At 34.7% G+C, this 27,628-nt stretch overlaps 1 protein-coding gene across 13 annotated transcripts in view; it reads right to left on the bottom strand.

Moving 5' to 3' along the window:
• The window catches only part of foxp2 (forkhead box P2), a 525,031-nt gene that overhangs the window by 88,204 nt on the left and 409,199 nt on the right, over positions 1 to 27,628 (bottom strand). For all 13 annotated transcript variants that reach the window (XM_039760959.1, XM_039760966.1, XM_039760965.1 and 10 more), the window contains one exon: positions 21,366 to 21,455. In XM_039760959.1, the coding sequence (XP_039616893.1) occupies positions 21,366 to 21,455 (90 nt within the window). The remainder of the gene's footprint in view (positions 1 to 21,365; positions 21,456 to 27,628) is intronic.

The raw sequence follows: 27,628 nt of genomic DNA, 5'->3' as shown, positions 1-27,628 counted from the left end.
GAAATTAGTTCACGCGTTTGTTTTCAGTCGACTAGATTACTGTAACGCACTCCTCTCAGGACTACCCAAAAAGATATAAATCGTTTGCAACTAGTGCAGAATGCAGCTGCTAGAATCCTAACTAGGAAAAGAAAATCAGAACACATTCTCCAGTTTTGATGTCACTACACTGGTTACCTGTGTCATTCAGAATTGACTTTAAAATTCTGCTTATGGTTTATAAAGCCTTAAATAATCTCGCCCCATCTTATATATCGGAATGTCTGACACCTTATATTCCAAATCGTAACCTCAGATCCTCAAATGAGTGTCTCCTTAGAATTCCAAGAACAAAACTTAAAAGAAGTGGTGAGGCGGCCTTCTGCTGTTATGCACCTAAAATCTGGAATAGCCTGCCAATAGGAATTCGCCAGGCTGATACAGTAGAGCACTTTAAAACACTGCTGAAAACACATTACTTTAACATGGCCTTTTTATAACTTCATTTTAATCGTAATTTAACTTAATCCTGATACTCTGTATGTTCAATTCATCATAACAACTATTCATGGTGGCTCTAAAATCGGTACTGACCCCTACTCTCTTTTCTGTTTCTTTTTCCGGTTTCTTTGTGGTGGTGGCCTGCGCCACCTCCACCTACTCAAAGCTTCATGATGCTCCAACAATGATGGACGGATTAAAAGGAAGAAGTCTACGTGACCATCATCATCATCAAGCCCTTCCGTGAGAACCCTAAATCCAAAGAGGACTGTTTCATTTATGTTAGGTAGAATGCCCAGAGGGGACTGGGCGGTATCATGGTCTGGAATCCCTACAGATTTTATTTTTCTCCAGCCGTCTGGAGTTTTTGTTTTTCTGTCCCCTGGCCATTGAACCTTACTCTTACTCGATGTTAATGTTGATTTATTTTTTTATAATTATGTCTTTCATTTTTCTATTCTTTAATATGTAAAGCACTTTGAGCTACTGTTTGTATGAAAATGTGCTATATAAATAAATGTTGTTGTTGTTGTTTCATGGATGTTTCTAATATTGTTTGCCATTTTCCACTGTTGGCTACTATAGGATCCCATTCTATCAGAAACGTTATCTCCCTCTCCATGAAAACAAGAGATTAACATTTATTCTTGGCCATCACTATACACCACATGTGGTATGCAACAAAAAGTTACAAAATTTGGGTGAAGTATTCCTTTAAACAATGCAACACACTAATGAGGCCTCACCTGGATTACTATGTAAAAACTAGTTTTCAATATTACAAAAAAAGAAGTTGTAGGGATATAAAAAGTCCAGGCTGATTCCAGGACTTCAAAGTATGAGCTATGAGGTAAGACTGAAGGAGATGAACCTGTTCAGTTAAGCACATGGGGATTAAGAGGTGACATGACTGAAGTTTTTAAATTAAATTAATACTGTGAACCCCAGCTGTTACTTTAAAATAAATCCTTCAGCATGAACATGGGGACACGGTTGAAATCTTAAGCCCATACTTCACACTAATATTAAAAAAAATTGTTCATCACACAAAAACTCACAGACACATGGAATAAATTACCAGTAACATGGTAGAGAAGAGGACTTTAGGAACCTTCAAACCTCAATTTAATGCTGTTTTGGAGAACCTACGTGAACAGGATGGACAAGCTTGTTGGGCTGAACTTGTCAGAAGTGTTCTAAAAGCAGGAATAACCACTACTCTGGTACACTATGAAAGCTCACCATGGGCTTTACCATAAAGTTTGCATAGTGACATTCATACATGCATGTTCGACCAACATGTAAAAATGTCGACATTATCTGGTGCTATGGACCATAACTTGAAACCTCTAGATGGCCCACTCTAAATGATATTCCTGACTAAAAAACAACATTACAAACAATAACCTACCACTGAAAAATTCTCTTAGCAACAGTATGAAGGATTTTATTACATTACCAGTTACCCACATAGCATAAAACTACAAATTGAAAAATCTGATTCAGAATCAAGTATTGTGGATTAAATCAAATGTTAAGACATTGCCCTCAAAATTTTAACTGAACACCACAGCAGGAAATTCTGATCAACAATGAAACCAGGTACTTATCCCTTATTAGGTGCAAAATACCTAATGCGATAACCATGTCAGTCTGCATGACACAATTCAGCCTCACAAATTTGTTGAAATGTGGCACACTTATTTTTCAGGGAAATGTTTTGAGATAATTCCATTTTCATTAAAAGTTTTGGAAAAGATTGCATTGTACACAGTTTTAAAGTCTCCTATTGAACAGTATAAGCGAATTTGAGACACCGTCTAACTTTAAGAACAGAGAAACATTTTGTGTGACTTCAACTACGAACTGGTTCACTGTTTCAGTTTTACATTTTCAATGGGTACACCAACTTGAATAATTGTCTCTTTTTCCCCTACAAACATGAACTGAAGACAAACAGAACCCACAACAATAGTTAATGAAAAACTAGCAGACTTAATGTTCAGGGTAGCAAGTCTCTGTTACTGGCATGCACCTTCCTCCTTCCAATGATTTAAGACATAACAGGTAAGTTAAATGATTTAACCAACTGTATAAATAAGAAACACAAGCAAGGAAAGCAAAGGATTATGAATGAAATACCCCGTGGCATGCATTACTTCACATAGAGCCAATAAACATTTAGTCAATACTATTTACCTTACACTAAAAGAACCTCACAGTTCCATTATCTGCACATTATAATCATTTCACATTTCATTGTTACTATGTAATTGGAGAATATCAAAATGTTTTAACAGCATGTCCATCTAATAAAACATTTCTCTGCTAAAACAAACATCCTCAAAATATATTTGGAACAGTGTGTACAAAACACCAAGGGATCTCCCCCATCCTCCCCAAATACAACAGCTCCCTGTTCGATCTAAAATATGTAGTATAGCATGGTCACAACTCTGATAGGGAAAGTTTGATTGAGGACTTGTGTTAAATTTAAATAGTATTGTGAGAGTGAACAAAAAGCGGACGAAAACAGACAGTACTCACATTTAATTTTGTAGCAGGGAATGAGGATGGGCTTCATGCATTGCCATGCATATGTACCAGTTTGGGACTTTGAAAATATGGGTACCTATAATTTACCATCAGAGTGCCATATTCACAGGATGTTCTCAGTGGTCATTTGCTGTAATAAAGTATGCTTTTCATTTGTATTATTCCCTAATTTCTGTTATTACTGAATAGCTTTGCAAAGTCCCACTTCATGAAAAATTACTATAGCCAGACAAGTTCATGCAAAGAAGGAATTAATTACAAAAGGTTTTTATTTATTTTTTAAATGATTTAGGATATGTTAATTGTCAACTGCACATTGACATTGTATGTGAATATGGTGTGTGTGAGTGAGATTTTCTTGTAATGAACTACAGTCCTGTCCAGGCCTGCTTTCAGTCTCTTGTCCAGTTCTGGTGAGATAACTTTTGGCCCCCACAGCTCTGTAATGGACCGAGTAGGTTAGAACTGACCTACTAAACTCAGTCCATTGAAGGCTAAGGTGCCTGCACAGCCTCTGAATATTAACAATACGTGTACATTTTGTATCTTGTATTCTTCATCCTAAAGCCTGGTTACAGTAGCAAATCAGCATTAATAATTTTCCAACATTATCTGATGCAACACATACCACAATCACAAGACGGTATTGACCAAATCACTCCATTACATAAGCTTAAGAAAAGAGCCAGGCTTTCAGATGTTGTCCTTAGATGGGTTGTTTTAACTTACAAAACTTTTTCAATATGTAGAGAGATCTGATATTACTCTTTCATTCATATCTGAAAGTGTAAATAACATCCTTCAATGATTATTGCTGGTACTATTTTCTCTCCGATTAAGAACTGGCTTACAGATATGTTAGGGGAAAACTCCTACAATAATGTACAAAGCAATCAAAAACCTTTGTTTCATTTTATCTAACCAAACCAAGTAATTATTACACCCCTTAGTGATAATGTGTGATCAAAGGATACAGTTGACCTGCCATGTTTATATATACTTTTACAATTGGCAAGGGTAGTACTATCTGAAGGTACAGGTCCATCTGACCTTAAAATTATTTACATGCCAGTGTAAAGTCTGCTTAGTTGGCTTTAACATTTAAACCTAGCCAAATATAAAATAGTTTAGTATATGGTACATTGGTTTGGCTTTCATACTGCTGAAACATAAGATAGATAAAAATAAAATACCTAAATGTTTAAAATGAAATGTTAGTGAGCACCACAACTAGCTGTTACTAGTTCATTCCTATATTCATTTCTTTAGCACATTAGTTTCCCTGCTACATTTACTGAGTTACACTTCTCAATGTAGGTAACAAGATGTAATTACTGTCAAGAACACTGTGAATAAATTCTAGTTTTTGACATTAACAAGTATGACAGGATGCTTGAGGTAGATTTGCAGGTCAGTACACCTACTGGATAGATTTTGCGTTTGTATATTCCAAAGCACTGTGAACCAAGAAGTTTGTTTTTGAGAGGGAAGTTGATTTTATTGCTCTTGTGGCATCTTGTAAGCCTTCTTCGTACTTTCCTGATGGCAACCATGCCCCAGCACATTATGCAAATAACTAAACAAATTAAAAACAATATATAGTAATTGTTTTTTGTGTGTGTGTGTGCAACTATAAATATATTTACTGTATGTATACAGAAACACACATATCAAACATCAATACATAAACGCAAGGAAAGGATAATTACCATTCTCCAATAGTTCTACCACCAAACAATTAAAAAAATACAAAACAAAAAAAACAAAACAAAACAAAACAAAACAAAACAAAAACAACTCAACATATTGTGGGAAAGCACTTTTATATCTGGTAGCCTTGGTCTTGACTGACCTAAGTAGATTTATATTAATAACTGAGCTGGTTATTTTTGCCTAATGAAACAGAATATTGTGTCACATAGTAGATTTCAAGTAAACTTCACAAATGAGGAAAGGGATACATAAAATATTAAATTAAAAAAAAAGTCCTGGTTAGTACTTGGTTCTATTTGAGAAATGCTGAAATAGCTATAAACATCAACTAATGATATTTGACTAAAATGTGTCAGAAAAACATTTAGGCAATATACAAAACATACTTGGATATATTTAAAAATAGCCAAAAAATGTTTACAGAAATTCCAGATCAACATTATGAAAAAAAAAAATTGAAAGGCACCACGTTATCATCAGGATAATCCACGCAGGTGTTGCAGTGGTAGTCCTGCTTTTTTGTAGTAAGGTGAGAGAGGGAGAGCACTTTGAGCAGTGAGAAAAGTGCTATATACAGTTGTGCTTGAATGTTTGTGAACCCTTTAGAATTTTTTATATTTCTGCATAAATTTGACATAAAACGTCATCAGATTTTAACTCAAGTCCTAAAAGTAGATAAAGAGAAATCAGTTAAACAAATGAGATAAAAATATTATACTTGGTCATTTATTTATTAAAGAAAAGGATCGAATATTACATATTTCTGAGTGGCAAAAGTATGTGAACCTTTGCTTTCAGTATCTGCTGTGACCCCCACTTTGCAGCAATAACTGCAACTAAATGTTTCCGTTACCTTTTGATCATTCTTGCACACTGGCTTGGAGGAATTTTAGCCCATTCCTTCATACAGAACAGCTTCAACTCTGGGATGTTGGTGGGTTTCCTCACATTAACTGCTCGCTTCAGGTCCTTCCACAATATTTCGATTGGATTAAGGTCAGGAATTTGACTTGGCCATTCCCAACCTTTAACTTTATTCTTCTTTAACCATTCTTTGGTAGAACGACTTGTGTGCTTAGGGTCGTTGTCTTGCTGCATGACCCACCTTCTCTTGAGATTCAGTTCATGGACAGATGTCCTGACATTTTCCTTTAGAATTCTCTGATATAAATTCAGAATTCATTGTTCCATCAATGAAGGCAAGCCGTCCTGGCCCAGATGCAGCAAAACAGGCCCAAACCATGATACTACCACCACCATGTTTCACAGATAGGATAAGGTTCTTATGCTGGAATGCAGGGTTTTCCTTTCTCCAAACATAACGCTTTTCATTTAAACCAAAAAGTCCTATTTTGGTCTCATCCGTCCACAAAACATTCTTCCAAAAGCCTTCTTATTTGTCCACATGATCTTTAGCAAACTGCAGACGAGCAGCAATGTTTTTTTTGGAAACCAGTGCTTTTTCCTTGCAACCCTGCCATGCACACCATTGTTGTTCAGTGTTATCCTGATGGTGGATTCATGAACATGAACATTAGCCAATGTGAAAGAGGCCTTCAGTTGCTTAGAAGTTACCCCGGGGTCCTTTGTGAACTCGCCGACTATTACATACCTTGCTCTTGGAGTGATCTTTGTTGGTTGACCATTCCTTGGGAGGGTAACAATGGTCTTGAATTTCCTCCATTTATACACAATCTGTCTGACTGTGGATTGGTGGAGTCCAAACTCTTTAGAGATGGTTTTGTAACCTTTTCCAGCCTGATGAGCATCTACAACTCTTTTTCTGAGGTCCTCAGAAATCTCCTTTGTTCATGTCATGATACACTTCCACAAACATGTGTTGTGAAGAGCAGACTTTGATAGACCCCTGTTCTTTAAATAACACAGGGTGCCCACTCACACCTGATTGTCATCCCATTGATTGAAAACACCCGACTCCAATTTCACCTTCAAACTAACTGCTAATCCTAGAGGTTCACATACTTTTGCCACTCACAAATATGTAATATGCGATCATTTTCCTCAATAAATAAATGACCAAGTATAATATTTTTGTCTCATTTGTTTAACTGGTTTCTCTTTATCTACTTTAAGGACTTGAGTGAAAATCTGATGATGTTTTAGGTCATATTTATGCAGAAATATAGAAAATTCGAAAGGGTTCACAAACTTTCAAGCACAACTGTAAATGTAAAGAATATAGTATCAAAGCAAAATAAAAAGAAAAAACTATAGAGTGAAGCAAAAGTATAATTTTAGCTGCCAGATGAAAACATTTTCAGACAACTAGAAGGTTTTCTTGGTTAATTTTAGATAAATTACTTGCTACATAATTTGGAAAACTACTGCTGTTGTACCAAATTAGTCAATCTCATGATAATCTCTACCCTCAAACAAGAACAAGTCCTTGGTAAAGCTGACTGCACCTTATCTTTATAATTGACAAAGCTACTCTTTTCCCAGAAATGACCATGGCCTCACATTTGGCTGCATCACTCTCAGTTGGGAATCATTTCAGTGTGCACTGGTGATCACAGTGGATGAAGTCAAGATAACAACAACTGCTATCAGTTGATTCTCAAAATAGATACAACCCAAACCTCAACTGTGCTTTAATATTCTGCTCATGGAATTCTAACAGTACAGTGGATAAAACACGCCTACAGTGCAGCAATGACACTGAGTAATCTCCACTTAAGTAAGTAAACATAGCTATCATAACATATAAAGCTTCATACTTTGTAGATTTACATTTTGCTTTAGAATAGGACTCATTTGATGAATTTAAAGCAAAACAACAAGATGGGGTTGTTTGGAATGTTTCCATTTTAAAAAAAACATTCCATCATTATGTATGTTAAGCATTTGATTCAATATGTCTGGCATACTGTGAACTACTTTAATGCCACAATGCAACTTGTGTACATCTACGATAGCCTTTGAAAACAAGTTTAATAACAGGTGTAATTGGCAAGTACACTAATGAAGTGATGATGATATTATTAAAATACAAGGTATTTGTATAATGTAGAAAAATGCTATATTATTTACAACTTTATAAATAAAAAAATCATATGATTTTTGTTTTTCCCATTTTGCTGGAGACCCCAGGACATATCCCTGCGGACCCCAGTTTGGGAACCATTCGTGTACGACACTGTATCCAACGAAACTTAGATTTTTTTTTTTTTTTTTTTGCAATTTCTCTAAATGAAAGGCCTATGCCGTTTTCTTGCCATTATCACTGGAATATTGCCTAAGTAATACTTCAGAGGGTGTAATAACACAGCCTGTTCCAAATCTGCTTTAAGATAGACAGAGGGTTTTAGAGCTTTAATTGCTGCAAAACATCTGTAGGTGGTAACCTATTAGTTGTTCACTGAAGAAAGTCCTTTTGTAATATTCTGATATTTCCTTTTTTCAGTTTTTGCTAACCTAAACTTATCTTTTCACCATTTTAGGTCATTCATTGCATTTCAACTGATTAAATTTTAAGAAAAACTGGTAAAACTGAAGTGTTTCAAGACCTTTAACCTGTAGTATGTGTTCAGATAGATAGATAGATAGATAGATAGAGGGTGCCACTGATCTCCAAAACCTGTAGACACTAAACAGTCCCAGGGACAAAGTAAGGGTTTTTATTGCACAAAATACCACACTTCCAGATCAATTCCACAATCTTTCAATAAACACTCCTCTTTTCCTCATCCAGGGAAGGTTTGCCTTGTTCCTCTTGACTCTGACACACTGAAGGAGGCTGGAGAGCAGGATGTCAGACCTGGGAGTACATCTGGAACCAGGGCATAGCTCGGCAAAAGCACTTCTGGGTCAAATGGAAGCCTCCTGAAACAGGGAGTCCCCTTCTCTCTCCAGCACCCCCTGGCGGTATCAAAGGACCCTGACAGGACTGTCCCTCAGGACTGACTCCAATACAACATTATAGGTGTGTCTACTAGGTCTATGCCTGCTGAGCACTACTATCTATTATACTGGAGGAGGAGCTACTCTGGATGTACCAACTCCTCCATATTATCCATTAAGTTATCCCTTTGTATGGGATATTGCTTCAGTTCCATCCCGGCTGGGTTATGCCTCATTTCAAATTTTATATACAGTAATATTATATATATATATATATATATATATATATATATATATATATATATATATATATATATATATATATATATACAGTGATCCCTTGCTGTATCGCGCTTTGACTTTCGCAGTTTTGCTCTATCGCGGATTTTATATGTAAGCATATGTAAATGTATATTATGGATTTTTCGCTGATTCATGGATTTCTGCGGACAATGGGTCTTTTAATTTATGGTACATGCTTCCTCGCTTGTTTGCCCAGTTGATTTCATACAAGGGACGCTATTGGCGGATGGCTTAGAAGCTACCCAATCAGAGCACGTATTACATATTAACTAAAACTCCTCAATGCTATAAGATATGCCTCCTGCGCGTGCTCGATTGTTTGCTTGTCTCTGCCTCTATCTCACCCTCTCTGACATTCTCTGCCTGACGGAGGGTGTGTGCTGAGGTGTTGTTTGCACAGAAGCTTTTTGCCTAGTGGATACGGACGCTCCTCTAAGAAATGCCGCTTTATCGAGGTGCGTCCAAAAGCTCACTTATTGATTTTTTGATTGTTTGCTTTAATCTCGCGCTCTCTCTCTCTCTCTGACGTTCTCTGCGCTTGACAGAGGAGATGTGAGCAGAGGGGCTTTTTGCACAGAGGCTGTTTGCTTAGAAGATAGGGACGCTCCTGTAAAAATGCTGAAAGGCTACCTTTGCATTGATCCCTTCATTGCCGCTGCTTTATCGCGGTGCTTGCATACTTAAAAGCGCAACAGCCCTATTGATTTTTCATTGTTTACTTTACTCTCTCTCTGACATTCTCCACTCCTTACGCGCACTTTGAAGAGGAAGATATGTTTGCATTCTTTTAATTGTGAGAAAGAACTGTCATCTCTGTCTTGTCATGGAGCACAGTTTAAACTTTTGACTAAAGGGTGTTATTTCATGTCTAGAGGGCTCTAATAATGTTAAAAAACGTATTTAGAAGGTCGTAAACAGGTTTTCTATGCTCTAACTGCGAAAATATTAGATTTATAAATAAAGAATCCTACTTCGTGGAAATTCATTTATCTGTCTGGAGCGGATTAACCGCGATAAACAAGGGTTTACTGTATAACTGTGCGGAGAATATTTATAAACAGTGTGGGAGAGTTTCTAAGGGCTTAAAATATATAAAAATAATCATACAAACATATGGTTTCTACTTCGCGAATTTTCACCTATCGCGGGGGGTTCTGGAACGCAACCCCCGCGATCGAGGAGGGATTACTGTATATATATTTATACTAGCAAAATACCCACGCTTAACAGAGGCGAAGTACTGCCTTAAAATTTTTATTAAGAAGAAAATTAAACCTTTTTAAACTAAAGGAAAATATACCAATAATTATTTGTTAAGGATCTCTTTGTAAACCACATTGTTAGTTTGGCCCTCCAGTTGTAATATGACCAAGCTGTAGCTGTGCGCTGAGCTTACTCTTGAGCATGCAACGTACAGTTGGCCATGTGAACAGTAATCCTGTTTCAAATCTCACAGCTTGGATTGCTGCTGTCATAATCGGTTTGAGTTTCATGGTTTGTTTCAATTACGACAGTATTTGTAGGACTTGTGTTGAAGAGACATTCGGCATCTGTCAAATAAGTATGTACATTGGTTTCGGTTAGTGCAGGGAAGCCGCCTACCAAATTTCGTAAAGATGAGGCCATGAATAAGAAAGTTCAACATGGCGGATGTTGTTGACCATTATGACCGTTACGCGTAGAATTTCGAAATGAAATTATATATATATTTATATATATATATATATATATTTATATTATATATATATATTATATATATATATTATATATTATATATATATATATATATTATATATTATATATATATATATATATATATATATATATATATATATATATATATATATATATATATATATATATATATATGCCACCAAAACACATGACAATGACAACACAATTACATTGTCAATCATGTTACGTTATTATTAAAATGTTTCCTTTTCTTTTTCATTACTTCTTTAACACATTACTTCTCCGCTGCGAAGCGCGGGTATTTTGCTAGTACACTAATAAAAGGCAAAGCCCTCACTGACTGACTGACTGACTCACTCACTCATCACTAATTCTCCCACTTTGCGTGTAGGTAGAAGGCTGAAATTTGGTAGGCTCATTCCTTACATCTTACTTACGAAAGTTAAGCAGGTTTAATTTTGAAATTCTACGCGGAACGGCCATGTACATATATACGGCCATAGCCTGCAGCTCGGTCGCTGTGTGAGGCGGAGTTGCGTCACCCATCACCATGCCTCCCATGTAGTTGGCTGCCTGCGTATATTGCATCCCCCATAACCACGCCTCTCACGTAATTGAGTGCCTGCCCAGATAAGGCCGTCCGTCAGCAGCAATCCAATGCCGCTACGAGGCGTTTGTCATGCCCAAGACGAATACGATTTTCGCGAGATACAAGTTTAATGAGAAGATGCAGGGTATAAACAAGACTTTTGATCACTTTCTAACAGAGTTAAAATTGATGGTGAAGGACTGTGCTTATGCAAACGAAGATGAGATGGTCAGAGATAGAATAGTGATTGGCACAAACTCAGCGAAAGTGCGAGAGAAACTTTTAAGTGCTGGGTCTGAGCCAACATTAAATAAAGCCGTGGACATTGCAAGCACAACCACAGCTGAGAACCTTCGATGCATGTACTCCGAACAGCTCACGTGAACTGACTGTGAACGCAGTACGCACACAAAAAGCAAGAGCTCCAAAGAGCGCTGAACAAAAAACGTACTACACAATTGAGAAGGCAGCAAAAGAATATGAATCGTGTGACGCATACAAGCATATTCATAAGTGCAGGTACTGTGGAAACAAAGCCCACGGTGGAAAAAGTCTATGTCCAGCTAAAGGAAGACAGTGTAAAAAATGTGGTAAATTGAAACACTTCGCTAAAGTTTGCAGGACTGGGAAAGGTAAACCCGTGCTCTTTATCTGATGTCTCAGATAAAGAGGAAGACAAGCTGTTTATTGATGCAGTAAGAAAGGAACAACCCTCTGAATCTGAACAAGCCTTTGTTGACATATCAATAGGAATTCAAGGTGTAAAGCTTAAGTCTTAGATTCACGAGTATTGATTTCGGTAGTAAACACTTCGATGAATGAAACCTGTTTTTAACAAACACGGAATATAACTTGAACACAACACATCCTCCAAATATGAACCTGATTGAAAGAAATAATGATAATCAAATCCTTGATGACAGCAACAATCATAACAGTCACAAAACAATTACATTGACAATTATGTTACGTTATTTTTAAAATTTTTCCTTTTCTTTTTCATAACTTCTTTATCACACTACTTCTCTGCTGAGAAGCGCAGGTATTTAGCTAGTATATATATATATATATATATATATATATACACTGTATAAACACAATATTATTATTATTGTCTTTTCTTGTTTTAGATAGTTATTGTTTTCATAAACGTGACTGTGTTGTTGATAACTACTGCACTGTTGACCCTGAAGCCCAATTTCAGTGTAGTGCATACAACCTTGCATTTGACTTTCGATAACAAAATAAAGCTATGTTCAGTCTGTAGCTCAATTCCCACTTTTTCACTTATATGTGACACAGATCTGATCTATTTAGAGAAATGTGATCCATAAAAAATGATTACATTACGTTTGTAACCAAAGTAACAGTTACAATTTTCTTTTCAATTTCTTTTCCTTGACAATATGGGTTTATGAATTCTCAGACGTCCTGCAGTGAAATTATGTGAAGTCGCGCAGAAACAAGCATTTGCTTATTAGGACAAGTTTCTCTGTCTTTAATAATTTGAGCTTGTGGGATACAGCAGCTATGAGCCAAACAGAATGCAATAGCCTCAACTGAGTTGCTTGTGGCCTTTCAAGCAGGAGCTTTTTCTTATTAATGACAGCACCATCATCCAAAAAAACAATTTTATGGGAAAGAGGTTAACTATGAAAATGTTAAAGTGGGGTTCTACATATACACTTTATATACGCACACACTCATTATTATGGATGTCACAATAACAGCAATTATTTGATATATATTACATAGCAAAATACCCGCGCTTCGTAGTGGAGAACTACTGTGTTAAAGAAGTTATGAAAAACAAAAAAAAAGGAAAACATTTTAAAAATAACATAACCTGATTGTCAATGTAATTGTTTTGTGACTGTTATGAGTGTTGCTGTCATCAAGGATTTGATTATCATTATTTCTTTCAATCAGGTTCGTATATGGAGGATGTGTTGTGTTCAAGTTACATTCCATGTTTGTCTAGTCTATCCCTGACCATCTAATTTTTGTTGTCAACTGTTGTAAAGATAACAGGTTTCATTCATCGAAGTGTTCACTACCCAAATTGGTACTCGTGAATCTAAGATGTTTAACAGGCATTCCCGGTATAAAGTTGTGGATTTGCCTGTGAATATTTAGCGGCAGTGTGTCTATTGGATTTCTGCTGATGGACGGCCTTATATGGGCAGGCACTCAATTACGTGGGAGGCGTGGTTATGGGGGACGCAACTCCGCCTCACACGGCGACTGAGCTGCAGGCTATGGCTGTATATATGTACGTAAGTAGGATTCAGTTGTGACCGCTACGCGTAGAATTTCTAAATGAAACCTGCTTAACTTTTGTATATAAGCTGTAAGGAATGAGCCTGCCAAATTTCAGCCTTCTACCTGCACGGGAAGTTGGAAAATTAGTGATGAGTCAGTCAGTCAGTAAGGGCTTTGCCTTTTATTAGTATAGATACATATATTCGATATGACAGTAAAAACAGACATCCCATTTAAAAACTTATTAAAAGTTCCTCCATTATTTAAGTGAATAGTATTGTGCCTTTTTGTGTAATAGAATTTCAAAGTTATGAATGCGAATAGTAACAGCAGCTTTAAAATATTAGTAAATCCATCAAGTTAATTACCCAACTATCATTTAGGTAAACTACTATTGACATTCAGAAAATACAATGCAGGGGTTGAATTTTATTGTATGATAGACCTGGGGATTCTCCCAGTGTCCAATTATGTCGCCAATCTAAATCAACTGATTCCCAGTACAAAAGACAATTCAGAGATCGGTAAATTGGCTGATCCTAAATAAAAAAAAAACAACTTTTCTTAGCATTTGCTTTTCTAAGCTTTACAGTAACATAGTTGTGGTGTTGCTTTACGCACGGTAATAAGATAGTTTAACTTTCACACGTCGTCTTCTTTTTTTTTTTGCTGTGAACACCATGTACACAGAGAACAGTAAGGCAGACTTTACCAAAGAGGCAGAAGGTTAGAATAAACTGAGAAAAAGGAATCAGAGGAGGTATCCTGTGCAATTAATTAGACAAATGCCAAGAAAAGCTATTTTAATGAATTCAGGCCATTTTATTTTGTCTTTTAATTAAAAGAAATACTGCTTGTTTGTGTTTCAGTAGATTTGCTCACATTTTCAAATAGAAAAAGAACAGATAGATTAATTTGAAATTACTGCTTAGTCAGCAATAAGCACATTAGCTTAACATCAAAATTTTACTATTTTACTTGTAAACTTACTAAGCATATTGGCCTAGTATCTTCTTGATAACTGCAGTGGGCTGGCACCCTACCCGGGGATATGTTCCTGCCTTGCACCCTGTGTTGGCTGGGATTGGCTCCAGCAGACCCCCGTGACCTTGTGTTAGGATATAGCAGGTTGGCTAATGGATGGATGGATGGATCTTCTTGATTAACAAATTATGAAAATTTGACAGATTTGTGGCATTTTAAAAATGTTTGTACTGTTTTTATAGATTTGTGTGACATGCAGTATAAGTTTTCATAAGAAAAAAATACTAAATAACTAAAACAGTAATCCATATTTATAATTACACATCAAGAATTGGTAAATGTCAAGCAGGTATACAGGAGAAAAACAAAAAAACTAAATATTCATTTGTTCTGTTCATGTAAACAAAAAAAAGCTGTAGTGCAATTAATGACTAAAATGATTAAAATCTTTAAGTGCATGTATATTTACATTTAATCATTGTTTAACTGTCAATATCAAATAATTGAATCAATGTGTGAAAATATATGCATTTTTGTGTATATGCATCTCAAAAGCTACTTTTTTTTAATTTAAGCTCTGTATCAGGTAAATACAATACATAACAAATTACACCTGACAGTTTGTAATAATGAAAAGAGTTTTGTTTTCTTTATTTCCACAGGTATACATATTTTCTCAACATATTTTATCAATTAAAAAGGTTGGTATTTTAAGGGAATTTTGTTTATTTTACTGTTTTCATGGTCACTGACAATAGCCCATGGAATTAAAAGTTTGTTCATAAAAAACAAGTAACACCTGTGGTCTATAGTTTAATTAATATAGATTATAGGATGTCAAGATAAAGGGAAAAAAAAACCTGAATTGGTATTTGAATCTGCCAAAACAGTGACATGATATCAATGACTGGTATTGGCCCTAAGAAAAAACCTGAACGGGACATCCCTAGTATCAACAAATGGGAGGATTTTATAATCGTGCTGAGATTTCAGCGTAGGATTTATAAAAGAATTATTGACTGCCTGATTGTGTGCACTTTCTAAACAACTTCTCTGATCTTTTCACTCCAAAAATACTGCTTAAAATGTATGCTAAAAATAAAACTGCAAACCATGTATTTGTTCAAATTAGTGAAATCTGAAATAATTCAGGATATCTTCATTTAAACAAACTCTTTAAATTAAACTCTTTTCTATTAACATGCTTTTAAAATGTGGTTTATCAGATAATCACTCTGTTAGGTTTGTAAGATTTATATTAGCATCATTAGTTTGTTGTAAAACTTACTGAACAGTAACATTTTACCAGATGATTCCACTTGATTCACATTTCAAATGTCACAAACACGTGGTTTATTGCTTTTGCCCTGATGTTAAGGCTTTATGTGTGAAATCAAACTTCTCAGGATTACATTATTATCACTGTATTTAAAATCTTGTAGAACAGTTTTTGCTGTGCTGTTTTCAAATTATCAAAATAAGTAGTCAAACTTTGTTATTGCTTAGCCTGTGAACAAATCCAGAATTAGAATATTAATAAGACAACGTTATCTGCATTGTAACTGATGGATTGGATAACATTTGCCAATTTACCTTTCAAATATATTCACTGTACTTGTCCCGTTTTGGGGGTTATACTAATGAACACTCGATTGGCTAAAGACACAAATTTAGCTTTTGCGGATAGTCTTCAACAATGAAGTATGTTGTTTTGCCAGTCCTACTAACTGGCATGTCTCTGCAATGCTCTGTGCTTTGAAGCACTAAAAAATTGTTAACTTTGGTATTAATCAAAAGGAGTAGCACATTTCATCAGTTTAGGCAAGCCAAACTGCCACTTTGTCTGAAACCTGCCTCAATTTTTACTTGCTACAACTTTTATTAGCACTGCAGTTTCCTCCTACATTGCACTGTGCATGACAGTGGATACAGTAAAGTTTCCCCCACAACCCTGCAATGTATAAACTGATTTGAAAATGAATGTGTGGATGTCTTTAATGTATTCAGAAAATGAATGCAAAGCCAAAGTTCCTTTTTAGGAACTGTGTAGGACATAGTACTCAAAAGTGACTGGTTTCTCCATCATTTTATTACCTCTTACAAATTTGTTACAGTTCAGTTGTGTAATGTTCAGTTCCATATGGGTCTTTCTGCACTACATGCCAAAAGCACTCCAAAACCTTTCTATGGTCACCCACCAGCTCGACAGCAGATGCAGCTTATAATAGAGGGGGCATTTTTGAACATCTGTAGGCTGCATAACTTTCAGATGTTCTTTCATTATGTATAGAGAGAAAGGGGGACAGAATAGTTCCCTAGGGTCTTTAACATATAATTCTAGAGCCACACAAATTATGTCATTAAATATTCAATGCTGCTGGACCCAAACAAAAAGCAATATCAGCGAGTCAGATCACCTACTTTGAAACTGAAATAGTGATGCATATTGGCATTTTTCAATGGCTCAAGGGCATTCACCACAAAGTAAATTGTTGAAACAAGAAGGAACAAATGATACAATAAACAAACTGTTAAAAGTTAGTCAGATGCGTTACTGAACAGCCATATTTATATGTACATTATTTATAGTGTTTTTTCCCCAAGAATTACATGAAATAAAATAAAAAGTAAATGTTAAAAAATCAAAAAATCTACACAGAAGTCTTCAAAAACATTAATCTGATAAGTTGCTGTTTAGTAAATGAAAGCACCACCACCTTACAAAAGTAGAGTCATCTGTCAAGTTGCTCAAAAGTAAACCAGGTTATGACTGAACATACACAATGGCACCAACCTAAACAATTTAGTCAACAGCACAGAGGTAAGCTCTAACCTCATTTTGCAAAAGTCAATAATTAGGCACTCAGGGGTGTGACTCCAGCCGAAGGTGTTGGCATTGTAGAACTCTGTGAAAATATTAACTATGAGGTTAACTCCAATTTTCTCATCTTTAATTAAATGCACATGGTACTAATGAGGTAACCCACTGTTCCTTGATAGCACTTATTAGACGAGAAGAGAGCACACACTCACACTGCAATTTGAGCCTAAAAATAAAGTTGAAAATATGCTAATTGCTTGCATAATTTAAAATGGCACAAATTGAAGAACTTGTCATAATAAGAGAAATGGACTGCAAGAAGGCTGCATCTTCATTTTTCTTTAACACAGAGGGGTAAAAAATACTCTTTATTGCATTTAACAAGGTCAGAAACAGCTAAGCATTAAAAGTATCAGACAGAATTGCCTTTTTTGATATGGAACATAGACAAGACTGGAAGAAACAGCAAGGCATACAAGGAAACTAAAATTAGAAAGTGAATTAAAACTACCTTTCTTCTATCCATCCATCCCTTTTCTTAAGCTTATCCGGGCCATGGTCATTGGGTAACTAGAGGTTACCAAAGTAATTATGGCAGACAAGCCCTCTTTTGTTTCCACTAGAGTTTAAGGAGTGTAAGACAGTGTTTTGTCGAATTTGGAATTACCCTAATTTTGTCTGTAATACAAATCATTAATATTTCATTATTAACATAAGGAGCCCTTGATATCACCAATAAACAACTTTAGTAAACATCATTCCAAGGGGCTTTAGAGATGCAAAGAAAATTGTTTACAGATTTTTAACATTAGAGAACTAGCATTATAACACTTATTGGTGGAAAGACATCAATACGTTTATTTATCATGATATCACTTTTGCATTGATACATGCATCGCAATAACCACTGCATCCAATTATCTGCTAGCTGTGCAAAGGCCTCAAATAAATGACTTTGCCTGATGAGACAAGAAACAATAAAAAGTATAAAACAGGCTGAATTGTGATGGATTTTACATTTAATGTTTAATGATATCATAAACATGAAAGTTTAAGCAGAAGGCATTTCAACATTGGATTATGTGCCAGTCTTTGGAACAGAGGGTAAAACATTACTCAATAACAAAAAAATAGCATTGTTTTTAAGAATCTGAATCTGGATCAGAAAAATGTTAAAATTCTGGTTGGGAAAAAAAAAAAGAAATCATCATGCAATGAATCATTTACTGGCTAAATACCACCAATTTACTGGCCTTGTAATAACAAGTGAAAGATTTAAAAAATCTATTTCTACACTGTACATGAAGTATAAATGGCATACAGCATATACACAACACAATTGTATCCCTTGTTGGCAGTAAGTAATGAACATCCGTTAAGGACAAATTAGAGTCTTTCAACATTGTAAAGGTAACGACTTATTGCACATTTATACCAGACAGCTTCTGAACTAACATAAAGGTGCAAAATATATCCACTATACCAATACACACAGAGAAAGCTGTGTGAAGCAAGGGCAAAACAATACTCCACTATGAATAGAATCCTAGATCACTGCTTTGAAAGCACACTAAAGTGAATACAATTTTTGAATGTGGCAGTGTATTAGCTTTCAAATATCTCTTCAGATTGCTACTCTGGCTCCCTGTATAAGCGCACATGAAGCTCAAATCCCTGACATTTACCTACAGAATAGTCAATGGGTTAGAACCTGAGTATATGGAGACACAGGCAAAGTCCTATACTCTTTCTTGCCCTTTTTGTAATCTATGATTGCAAATTTATTAGTTATTGCATCTTTTCACTTGTGGCAATAACTTTTATCACCTGCCCTACTACACTTGCTGAACAAACAGGCCCTAGCCTAATGTTTACTAGGCCTGGATAAAAAATATTGATTTTATGATTAATCATTATTTTTCGCTTAAACGATTTGATATCGATTCTTAAAGTCTCAAGATCTTGTGAATATCTATCCTGCTCACTTACTATATGAAGATTTTTGCTTATCTTCATTTTTGGTAACCGATCCAGTAGAAGTCCCTAATGTGCCTGTTAAGGTTTTCTAAGGAAAAAAAACACTTTACTACACAGAATGAGACAGGTCTGGCTGCAGGTAGGATAGCATAAAATGGTGTGTCCTACTCCACTGAAATCAGCACTTTAGATACTTCAGATAGATGTGTGGAATTTCCAGGGATTCAACTGGTGCCTTGGTAAAGAACAACTGGATAAAAGCAAAGCCAAATGTAAGCTGTGCAACTCAGAACTTAAGTATTGTTGTAACACAACAAATTTGAGAAATCATTTAACCTGTCTTCACCCATAAATGCAATCTCAGTCGACATCCAAATGAGTAGAGCCTAAACAATTTACACTGAAAAAGATGTAAAGATATGAGACCATACACCACTGACGAAAGTGAGGGCTTTCGACAAATGATACAGGTTTTCAAACTGTGGTATGCTGTACCAACCAGAAAGCCAATAAGCACAGTGAAGTTATTGTACCTAGGCTTGATGAAGATCTGAAGCACAGCATTGCCATGTTTCTCAGGTCAGTGAAGAGAACAGCCCTAACAGATTCCTACCTGTCGAATCACACGTCACTACATTTGAAATGACGGGGCAACTGTGGAGGACGTGTTGCAGACAAGCTCGTAGCATGCCTTTCGGCCTATAGAATATGCAGAGCTGGCTGCTGTTTCAAAAACCTTTCTAGCATTTCCAATGTGCTGTTGCTTCGTGTGACCGTATCAATCACAAGTTTGTGTGTTGGCAAGTCAAATAAATGTTGCTTCTCTTTAAGCATGTGGCTAACTATACTGCTACTGTGAAAAATGTTTGCAATGCACCCCACCTGGCCAAACAACCAGAGAATTGTTGGAATTTTTACAGCAGCCTGTGATACCAAAGTAAGCTTGGGCACAAAAGAGACGGCATGAAGTAATACCATAAGCTGTTCTGCACAGATCATGTTGGTGGTGTTGTCAGTCACGATGGCTGGTTCTTTGTCTTTTATGTTCTATTCATCCAGCACCACTGTTAACAAGCATCAGCACTAGATCCTCATTTTAAAATAGCTTCCTTTTTGTCTGAGGAGGAAGCGTGAGGACACATTTTCGAGCCTGATTAACGTGACTGCTGCACATGAGCAACAGAAGATCTGTGTAACTTGTAGAATTCTAGAAAGATAAGTCTTCCCACTGTATCTTTAATTTCATCTAATTCAAGATTATTTTAAATGTCCAATAAGGGAATAAATTTGGCTAACAGTTTATTTATAGTGTGTTTACATGGAGATTTATAACACATGAATAGGTTACTGAATAATATTCATTATTTAAGAAGCAATATTTGATTATTTTATAACAATATTGTTTGTAAGATGATATAGATTTTTTATAAAGTAGATGCCATTGTATTGTATTAAAACAAGGAGCCACCCATAATATGCATAACTCAACCATGCATACATTGGTACATCAATTTCCAAAAAAAACACCACTTCTAATATATCAATGCATGCTAATTCAGTCAAGGTAAAATCGATATCGAATTCAATTGGGGCGAATTCAATTCAATTCAATTCAATGGGGTGAATCGGAATCAAATCAGGACATCAGTGCCAATATCCAGCCCTAATGTTTACCTCTTTCATAAGTGGCTTTGGAGAAATGTTTCTGCCAAGCAAATAAATGCAAATGTAAATGTAAATATATTTATTTCCTGAACTTCTCTTGTGCCGCATTTTAGTCTTAACATGAAGCAAAGAACATCACCAAGTCATTACGACAAACTAAATAAAACCTATATTTACAAAAAATTCAAACTGTTCTTACATGTTAGACTAACCAAGTATAGAACTTTGTGAAATACTATAGATTATCTAGAAAATCTATACAGCCATTTTGATATCTATGGAATCCTTGAGTTAGAGTGTGTAAAAAGCACTACTTCTGTCATCAGTGTCAAACTCACATTTGAAAACGCTAATGGTAAGACTGATATTATTCATCATATGTCAGAGAGCTCATCTTCTCGCAGCCAACCTCAAATGAGCAAATATTCATTTGTCCAGTAATAGTTAATATAAGCTGACCTGCAGTGGTCGCTGTTTGTCGTTATTCTTTGGAGATTTTAATCCACTGTTTTGCTGCTGCAAAAGAAGCTGCCGTGCTGCTTGTATTGCCTGCAAAGACACATTAGAAAAATAAATGACTAAATGCAGAAGGAAACAAAGCAATCCTAAAAATAAATCAAATTTATTTATATTGGAATCAATTAAAAATTCCTATACATGGTAGCTACAGTATTCAGCTTCAGCATGCTTTCGCATCATGCACCTTTAAAGCTCAAACAAAAGACAAGGATGTTAAAATGGACAATATTGATATTGCTATAATAAAAATATAAAAACATATTTTTTCTAAAGTACACTTCAAGAAAAAATACAAATGGCATTCACCACGTTGACCTGTCTAGTGTGTGCTCAACTGAAATGCCCACTCCTCTGTAAATTACAAAGCAATTTGCATATTCATAATATCAATTTGAAGTAGAAGCAGAAGATGTGAAGTGTTACCACAAGCTGTAATTAAATTTGACAAATCAACATCAGATTATCTTAGAAGTGAATTAACTAGGATTTTACACCACAGATTTGAAGTGCTTTCCATAATGCTACAAGTTAAAATCTTTTTTCCGGTAACTAAAATATATTCCTGACAGTTTTCTACAAAAAGAATGAAGACCATTAATTCTGGAACCCATTTTATCATTTTTTTTCAAGGCTATTTGTTTAAAAAAAATATAAAAATAATATTCAAGTTATGCTTATTAAACTCAAAGTAAAATACTTCTATATGAAAGAGTCTGTAAATGGACATTGAGAGCCATGATTGAATGCACTGCAATGTACTGTTAACTGTAAATTTATAGTCCATGCCCACTTAATTTTATAGAAAGATTATAGTAGTAAAGGGACTGGTATCAAAATATTTACTGTTGTTAGCTTATCTTGAGTTTTGGTAGAAAATATGAAAGTTTAATTAGTATATTTTTAAACTAATTATATATTACTGTCTTAGAAGCTTTTGCAAAATAACCTCTGCTAGCCCAAGTCCATGAGAGGTGTACTTTCATATTTCTTAAAGGTACACTCTTAGTCAAAGCACTTGCATTCTTGCACAAATTTGGTTTTAATAATGACATAAACTGCTATCTACTCAGCTAATCTTGTCAGGAAACAGTTTACACCACTATAGACTCATGCTAACATATTTCAATTATATATTAGTGTTTCAGTATGTCTGGTACAGATTTTACAGGTGACCTGCCCAATTGTAAAATAAATACAATATTTGCAGAATAAGAGTAAAGATGCAGCAAAATGGCACAAGAGGCGTGGCTCCTCAGAACCAAGGTTACTGATCAACGCTGCATGACATGCCTGTTGAGGAGTAGACAGTAGAATATGACTACAGCAATAAAGGTACAAACCAAGAACCTGATCTCAAAGAATGAATTAGGGTCAGTCAGTTCATAATAGTGGGCTGCACAGAAGACATCTTCATTAAAAGCATTATAGGACATGAAATATTGGTATTGCATTTTTGATGTTAACTTTGTTAGAATATCTAAGTCTTAATTTATGAGGCAATGAATAACTGTTTCTGTTAATATTGCTGAAAGAAATTGAATATACATTTTTAGATGAAAATAATGTTAATTGATACTAGCTGAACAAAAAAATGTAATCGCATTAGAATCCTCAGCATGTTCAAACATCCATTTCCTTAAAACTGTGATAAATAATGTAAAAGAAGCTGGAATATACAAAATATATTCTGTTATATTTAGTCAGTTTCTCATGGAAGCAATAAATTAAATTATGAAGTACAGGTGAGATAAGTAAATCTGAAAAACTAAACTAAAACTTCAGTTTAGACTCCACTGTGAAAAATGAAAAAAACAGGCAAAAAAGGAGAAAAAATTCCAATGTGGTTTTTCATTTTTTAAAGAGTCTTAATGCACAATTATTTTTACATATCACTGTAGTATTGAAGAGGAATTAAAGATTTATTAACATACACACACACATTTTATCTTTTGCAGTTTGCGAAGCTCCAAACTTTTACAAGTATTGAGAATGTTAGCTTAGACAAGTAAAAGGAGATATTAGTAGTACAAAATATGATCCTTGATTTCGAACTATTGACACAGCTAGTGTAACGCCTGCAAAGGAAAACAAAAATAAATAAACAAATAAAAACATTAGCATTCCAGCTGTTTCTTTCAAATGAAACAGAAGAAATGTCTAAACATATACCTATATAAAATAATTCAAACAGGACTAGACCTCCCAGGCCATACCCCCACCCCCAAAATCAAGGAGTTTATTTTTCTGGTACTCTCCAGTATCCATGACAACAGTTGCTTTGACAGGATATGCATATGGCATTACATTGCCAGCTGGTGTGAACAATGTTTGAACTACTACATTGAGATGCTGAGCAAACAGAAAAAAGTTGCCACGTCTTAACCCTCAGGGAAGGCAGTCATCTCCTGATCAATTATGAAAAGACAGAGAGAGGGCTGCTACAGTCTGGCTCCAAGCAAGTTTTCTGAGAAGGAAGGCAGACATTGAAAACCTAAGTAAACAAACTGAATGCAGTAGCACTGTGTCTTAACAACATTGATTTGTCTCCCCAGAAAAGTATCTGGTACCAGCTTGCTAAGCACACCAGAATATTTAAAGGGATTGGGAAAACACAAATTCATGCTTGTGCTTAGCAGTCATAATGTCCAAAATTAAAAACACAAATGGGGAAAAAATAATTTTGCATGTTTTTAGCATCAAAGTTAGGGAGGAGTCTTGAGAGAGGAGATAACTGAATTAATACAGTAAACCTTGACCTTGGTAAACATTTTTCAGTCTTACATAATGTAATATAAAATCATTTTCTTTAAAATGCCACATGTGCCTACATACTGTATTTGTAATGCTTGTTAATTTTGAAGAGTGTCAATATCACTTCAGTATATCAGGTGCAAATGAAAGCATGTTTCCAGTAGTTCTGAAATGCATGACAAGACAATACTTGAAACATTTTTTTTCTGATCAGTAAAAGATGCAGCACTTCTGACACAACAGTATTAAACCCAGGAACTTTACTGGGGGAACCCACATACAAGACTGGTGCTCAATGCTGCACATACAGTTACACATTCGGATACAGGGAAAAATATTCATCATCCAAAATCCAAGTAAAAGTATTCACTAGGAAATGTAAAAAAAAGTATGATGTTTGGTCCTGTTCAAAGTTTACCATGCCTTTTCAAAAAATTTTTATTTTTTTTAACTTCTGCATAGCAGTTTCACACTGGGAATTTTTTCCCCCTTAAAACTCTAATGAAGCTACAAACTTACGGCTGTTTTCTAAATGAACAGGCATACATTTTATAACACTACAAATGAAACAGTCTGCACATACAAAAATGTTAATTTTTTCAATTTTTTTATTTACCAATTTAATAATTTTTTGTTCTGTACATTCATTACAATTCTTTTTTCATATATAACTTATGACACTGCATATAAAAGCTTCTGGGCATTATGTGGAGAGAGTAGTATATAATTAATAATAACATTAATTACAATAGAAATACTATATATTATCCATAATAATATTTTTTGGTTTGGATAAAAAATATTTTTCATTTTATAAACTATTTTTATTTACAATTATGTATGTTTTTGTAGCATATGAGCATCTCTCTCTCTCTCTTTTTTTTTTTTTTAACAGTTTCAATTTTTCTCCTTCAAATAATTTAAGAGCATTTTTGTTTTCTTCACCAGTGTATTAACTCATCAGCTTTACTCTTATGTGAAATCTACTGTATATACATTTTGATAAAGTATTCTATTCTAGCTATGAGTACAGAAATTGAACTAAGTGACTATAATCTTTGTCAAAATATATAGCTCTCATCACACAGTTCTTATGAATCAAACACCACATTTGGCAACATTTCCTCAAAGTATATTAAATTACACTTTGACTGGCTCCAATTCACGGTCATATTAGAAATCAAAATAATCCCAACATTGTAACTGTGAATTTAATTTTACCATAAAGGCAACTGATGCTATAAACTGTACCTGTTGCACAAAATATGTAAACCATTATCACTTTTTCTAATTATACTGCTGTTAATATAAGACTGTTAAGCAATGAACTGATATAATTTTGCTCAACTGTTTTAGTATGATATTCAATAAATATCTGAATGCTTCAAATATATATAGAAAAAAATCACCAATCATAAAGAAATGGGAGAGTGCATTTTCCATGGCAAAATGTTTATAATACTTCAAGCTCTTCTCCCATTTATAAAGATGGAATCAGCAATGATGCAGATTTTCAACAGCACAGATGAACATATAACTTTGCTTCTGTTTAACTGTTTGACCACATCATCAGACATCACTTTGCAGATGCATATGTAAACAAGGTGCTTCACAGCTCAATTTGAAAAACATTTTGGAAAACACTGAAGTAAGCTGCTTTGTAATTCTCCTGCTCACTGCTAGTTTCTCTCTGTATTATATGCACTATGTGCTTTAGAAAAAGCTTGTTTGTAAAGCCTTTTTGAACAGAAATTTCAAATTTGCAGAAACTGGATCTCTAAAAAGGAAATGAAAGAGACAAAAGTTTTTGTGATGAACAGTATTACAAAATCTTATTGCTGCAAGTGTACAATGCAGTAAGAAAATTTTACCTCTCTAAAACATTACAGAAAATCTCTTGCACAGGGCTGTTCCTGAAAGTGTCTATTTATGTAAGGGCTCTATTAATTTATTGATTTTTATGACCAAACTGACTTGTTTCAATACATGGCTATTCTGGTGGGGCAGAACCTTTTTTGGCAGGTTGATGCTGGTCGATTCACCTTTTCTTCTCCACTCTTACTCACTTACAGTGCTGCAATGCAAGTCTAATATGATTATCATCTTGATCATCAAAACAATAATAGTAATAACATCCACAGATTTGTTATATCTATTTAAACAGCATTTATTTATGTAGTATTCATATTAAAAAACTACTGTATAAAAATACATTTTTCACACTTGGAAACTAACTGTAGTCCCAGTTACAAAATCCTGTGTTTCAAAATACTGTATGTCAAACTAGGTCAAATAAACTGTAATATTTTTACAACAATAAGAGATAAGTTCCATGTAGACTTTATAGGTTGACTTTATACTGTATTTATGTTGGCTGACTTTTAATTATATAATAATGAGCAAGAAGAAGCACGAGAGTTACTTTACTAGACAAGTTACCTATACTGGGATAGTTTCTCCATTTCACACATTGTTACAGATATAGACACCAGCAAATTACAGATATATAAGGTATACAAAATGAAAAAGGATTTGAAAAAAAAGTTTATCCCAGTCAGCTATTTGTTTTAAAGAAACAACCTTTCCTGAGCACCATCCCAAGATATTTTATGAATGCATATTGTTGCTAAAACTGTTCACATTTTCCTCTCCAACTATTTGATTTATTCAATTCAAACACAATGGGTTAAAAGGAAATTATTTAAAATGCCCGCTTAAAAACTCAAAATACTTTGGACACTAGACCATCCTTGCTTCCAAAACACCCAATTACACACTTCACAAACATCAACAATCTTATGTTTTACAAAGAATGTTTCAAACAGTCTATTATTAAAAAATACACTCACTTTTGTGAGGGTCATGGTCAATTGGAAGTGGAAAAAGAAGCAGCAGCAGATACTTTAGCCTCTAATCCACACTCCCTGCACACTGGTTAATGCTTTCATATAAAGAGTTTCTCAATTTAAACTTTATATTATACATTTTAACTTAAAGTGATTCAATCAACCTTAACTTTATAAAGTATACTACATTGGTAAACACATTATCTAAAAGCACTCTTCATGTAATTGTGCAACTATAGCACCAAAAGGGGCAGGTTTTAGACTATAAGAATGAAAACAACTTATGTGAATTCTCAAGGTGACACAATGAGCTATCAATAGGGAGTAAAACTGCAGTATTAAGTCAAATCTTCAACAATATCTCCTTAACCAATATACCAGACTTCCACTAACATGAAACATAACTTATGTATGTATTTGCTTAGACTTAGTACACATAATGTACATGTAATATTGCTTGAAAATTTCATGAATGATACAAGTATTTATAATATACAGTGGGTATAGAAAAGAATCACCCCCTTCGAAATATTCCTATTTTGTTTGCTTTACAGCCCTAACAGCCTTTGTGTGTGAAAATACACACAAAAATATTTCTTCCCAGCT

The sequence above is a fragment of the Polypterus senegalus genome, chromosome 8 (assembly GCF_016835505.1).
Source record: "Polypterus senegalus isolate Bchr_013 chromosome 8, ASM1683550v1, whole genome shotgun sequence".
In the NCBI taxonomy this organism is placed as follows: Eukaryota; Metazoa; Chordata; class Cladistia; order Polypteriformes; family Polypteridae; genus Polypterus; species Polypterus senegalus.
The sequence above is the reverse complement of the archived record's forward strand: the minus strand, read 5'-3'. Positions and strand labels throughout refer to the sequence as shown.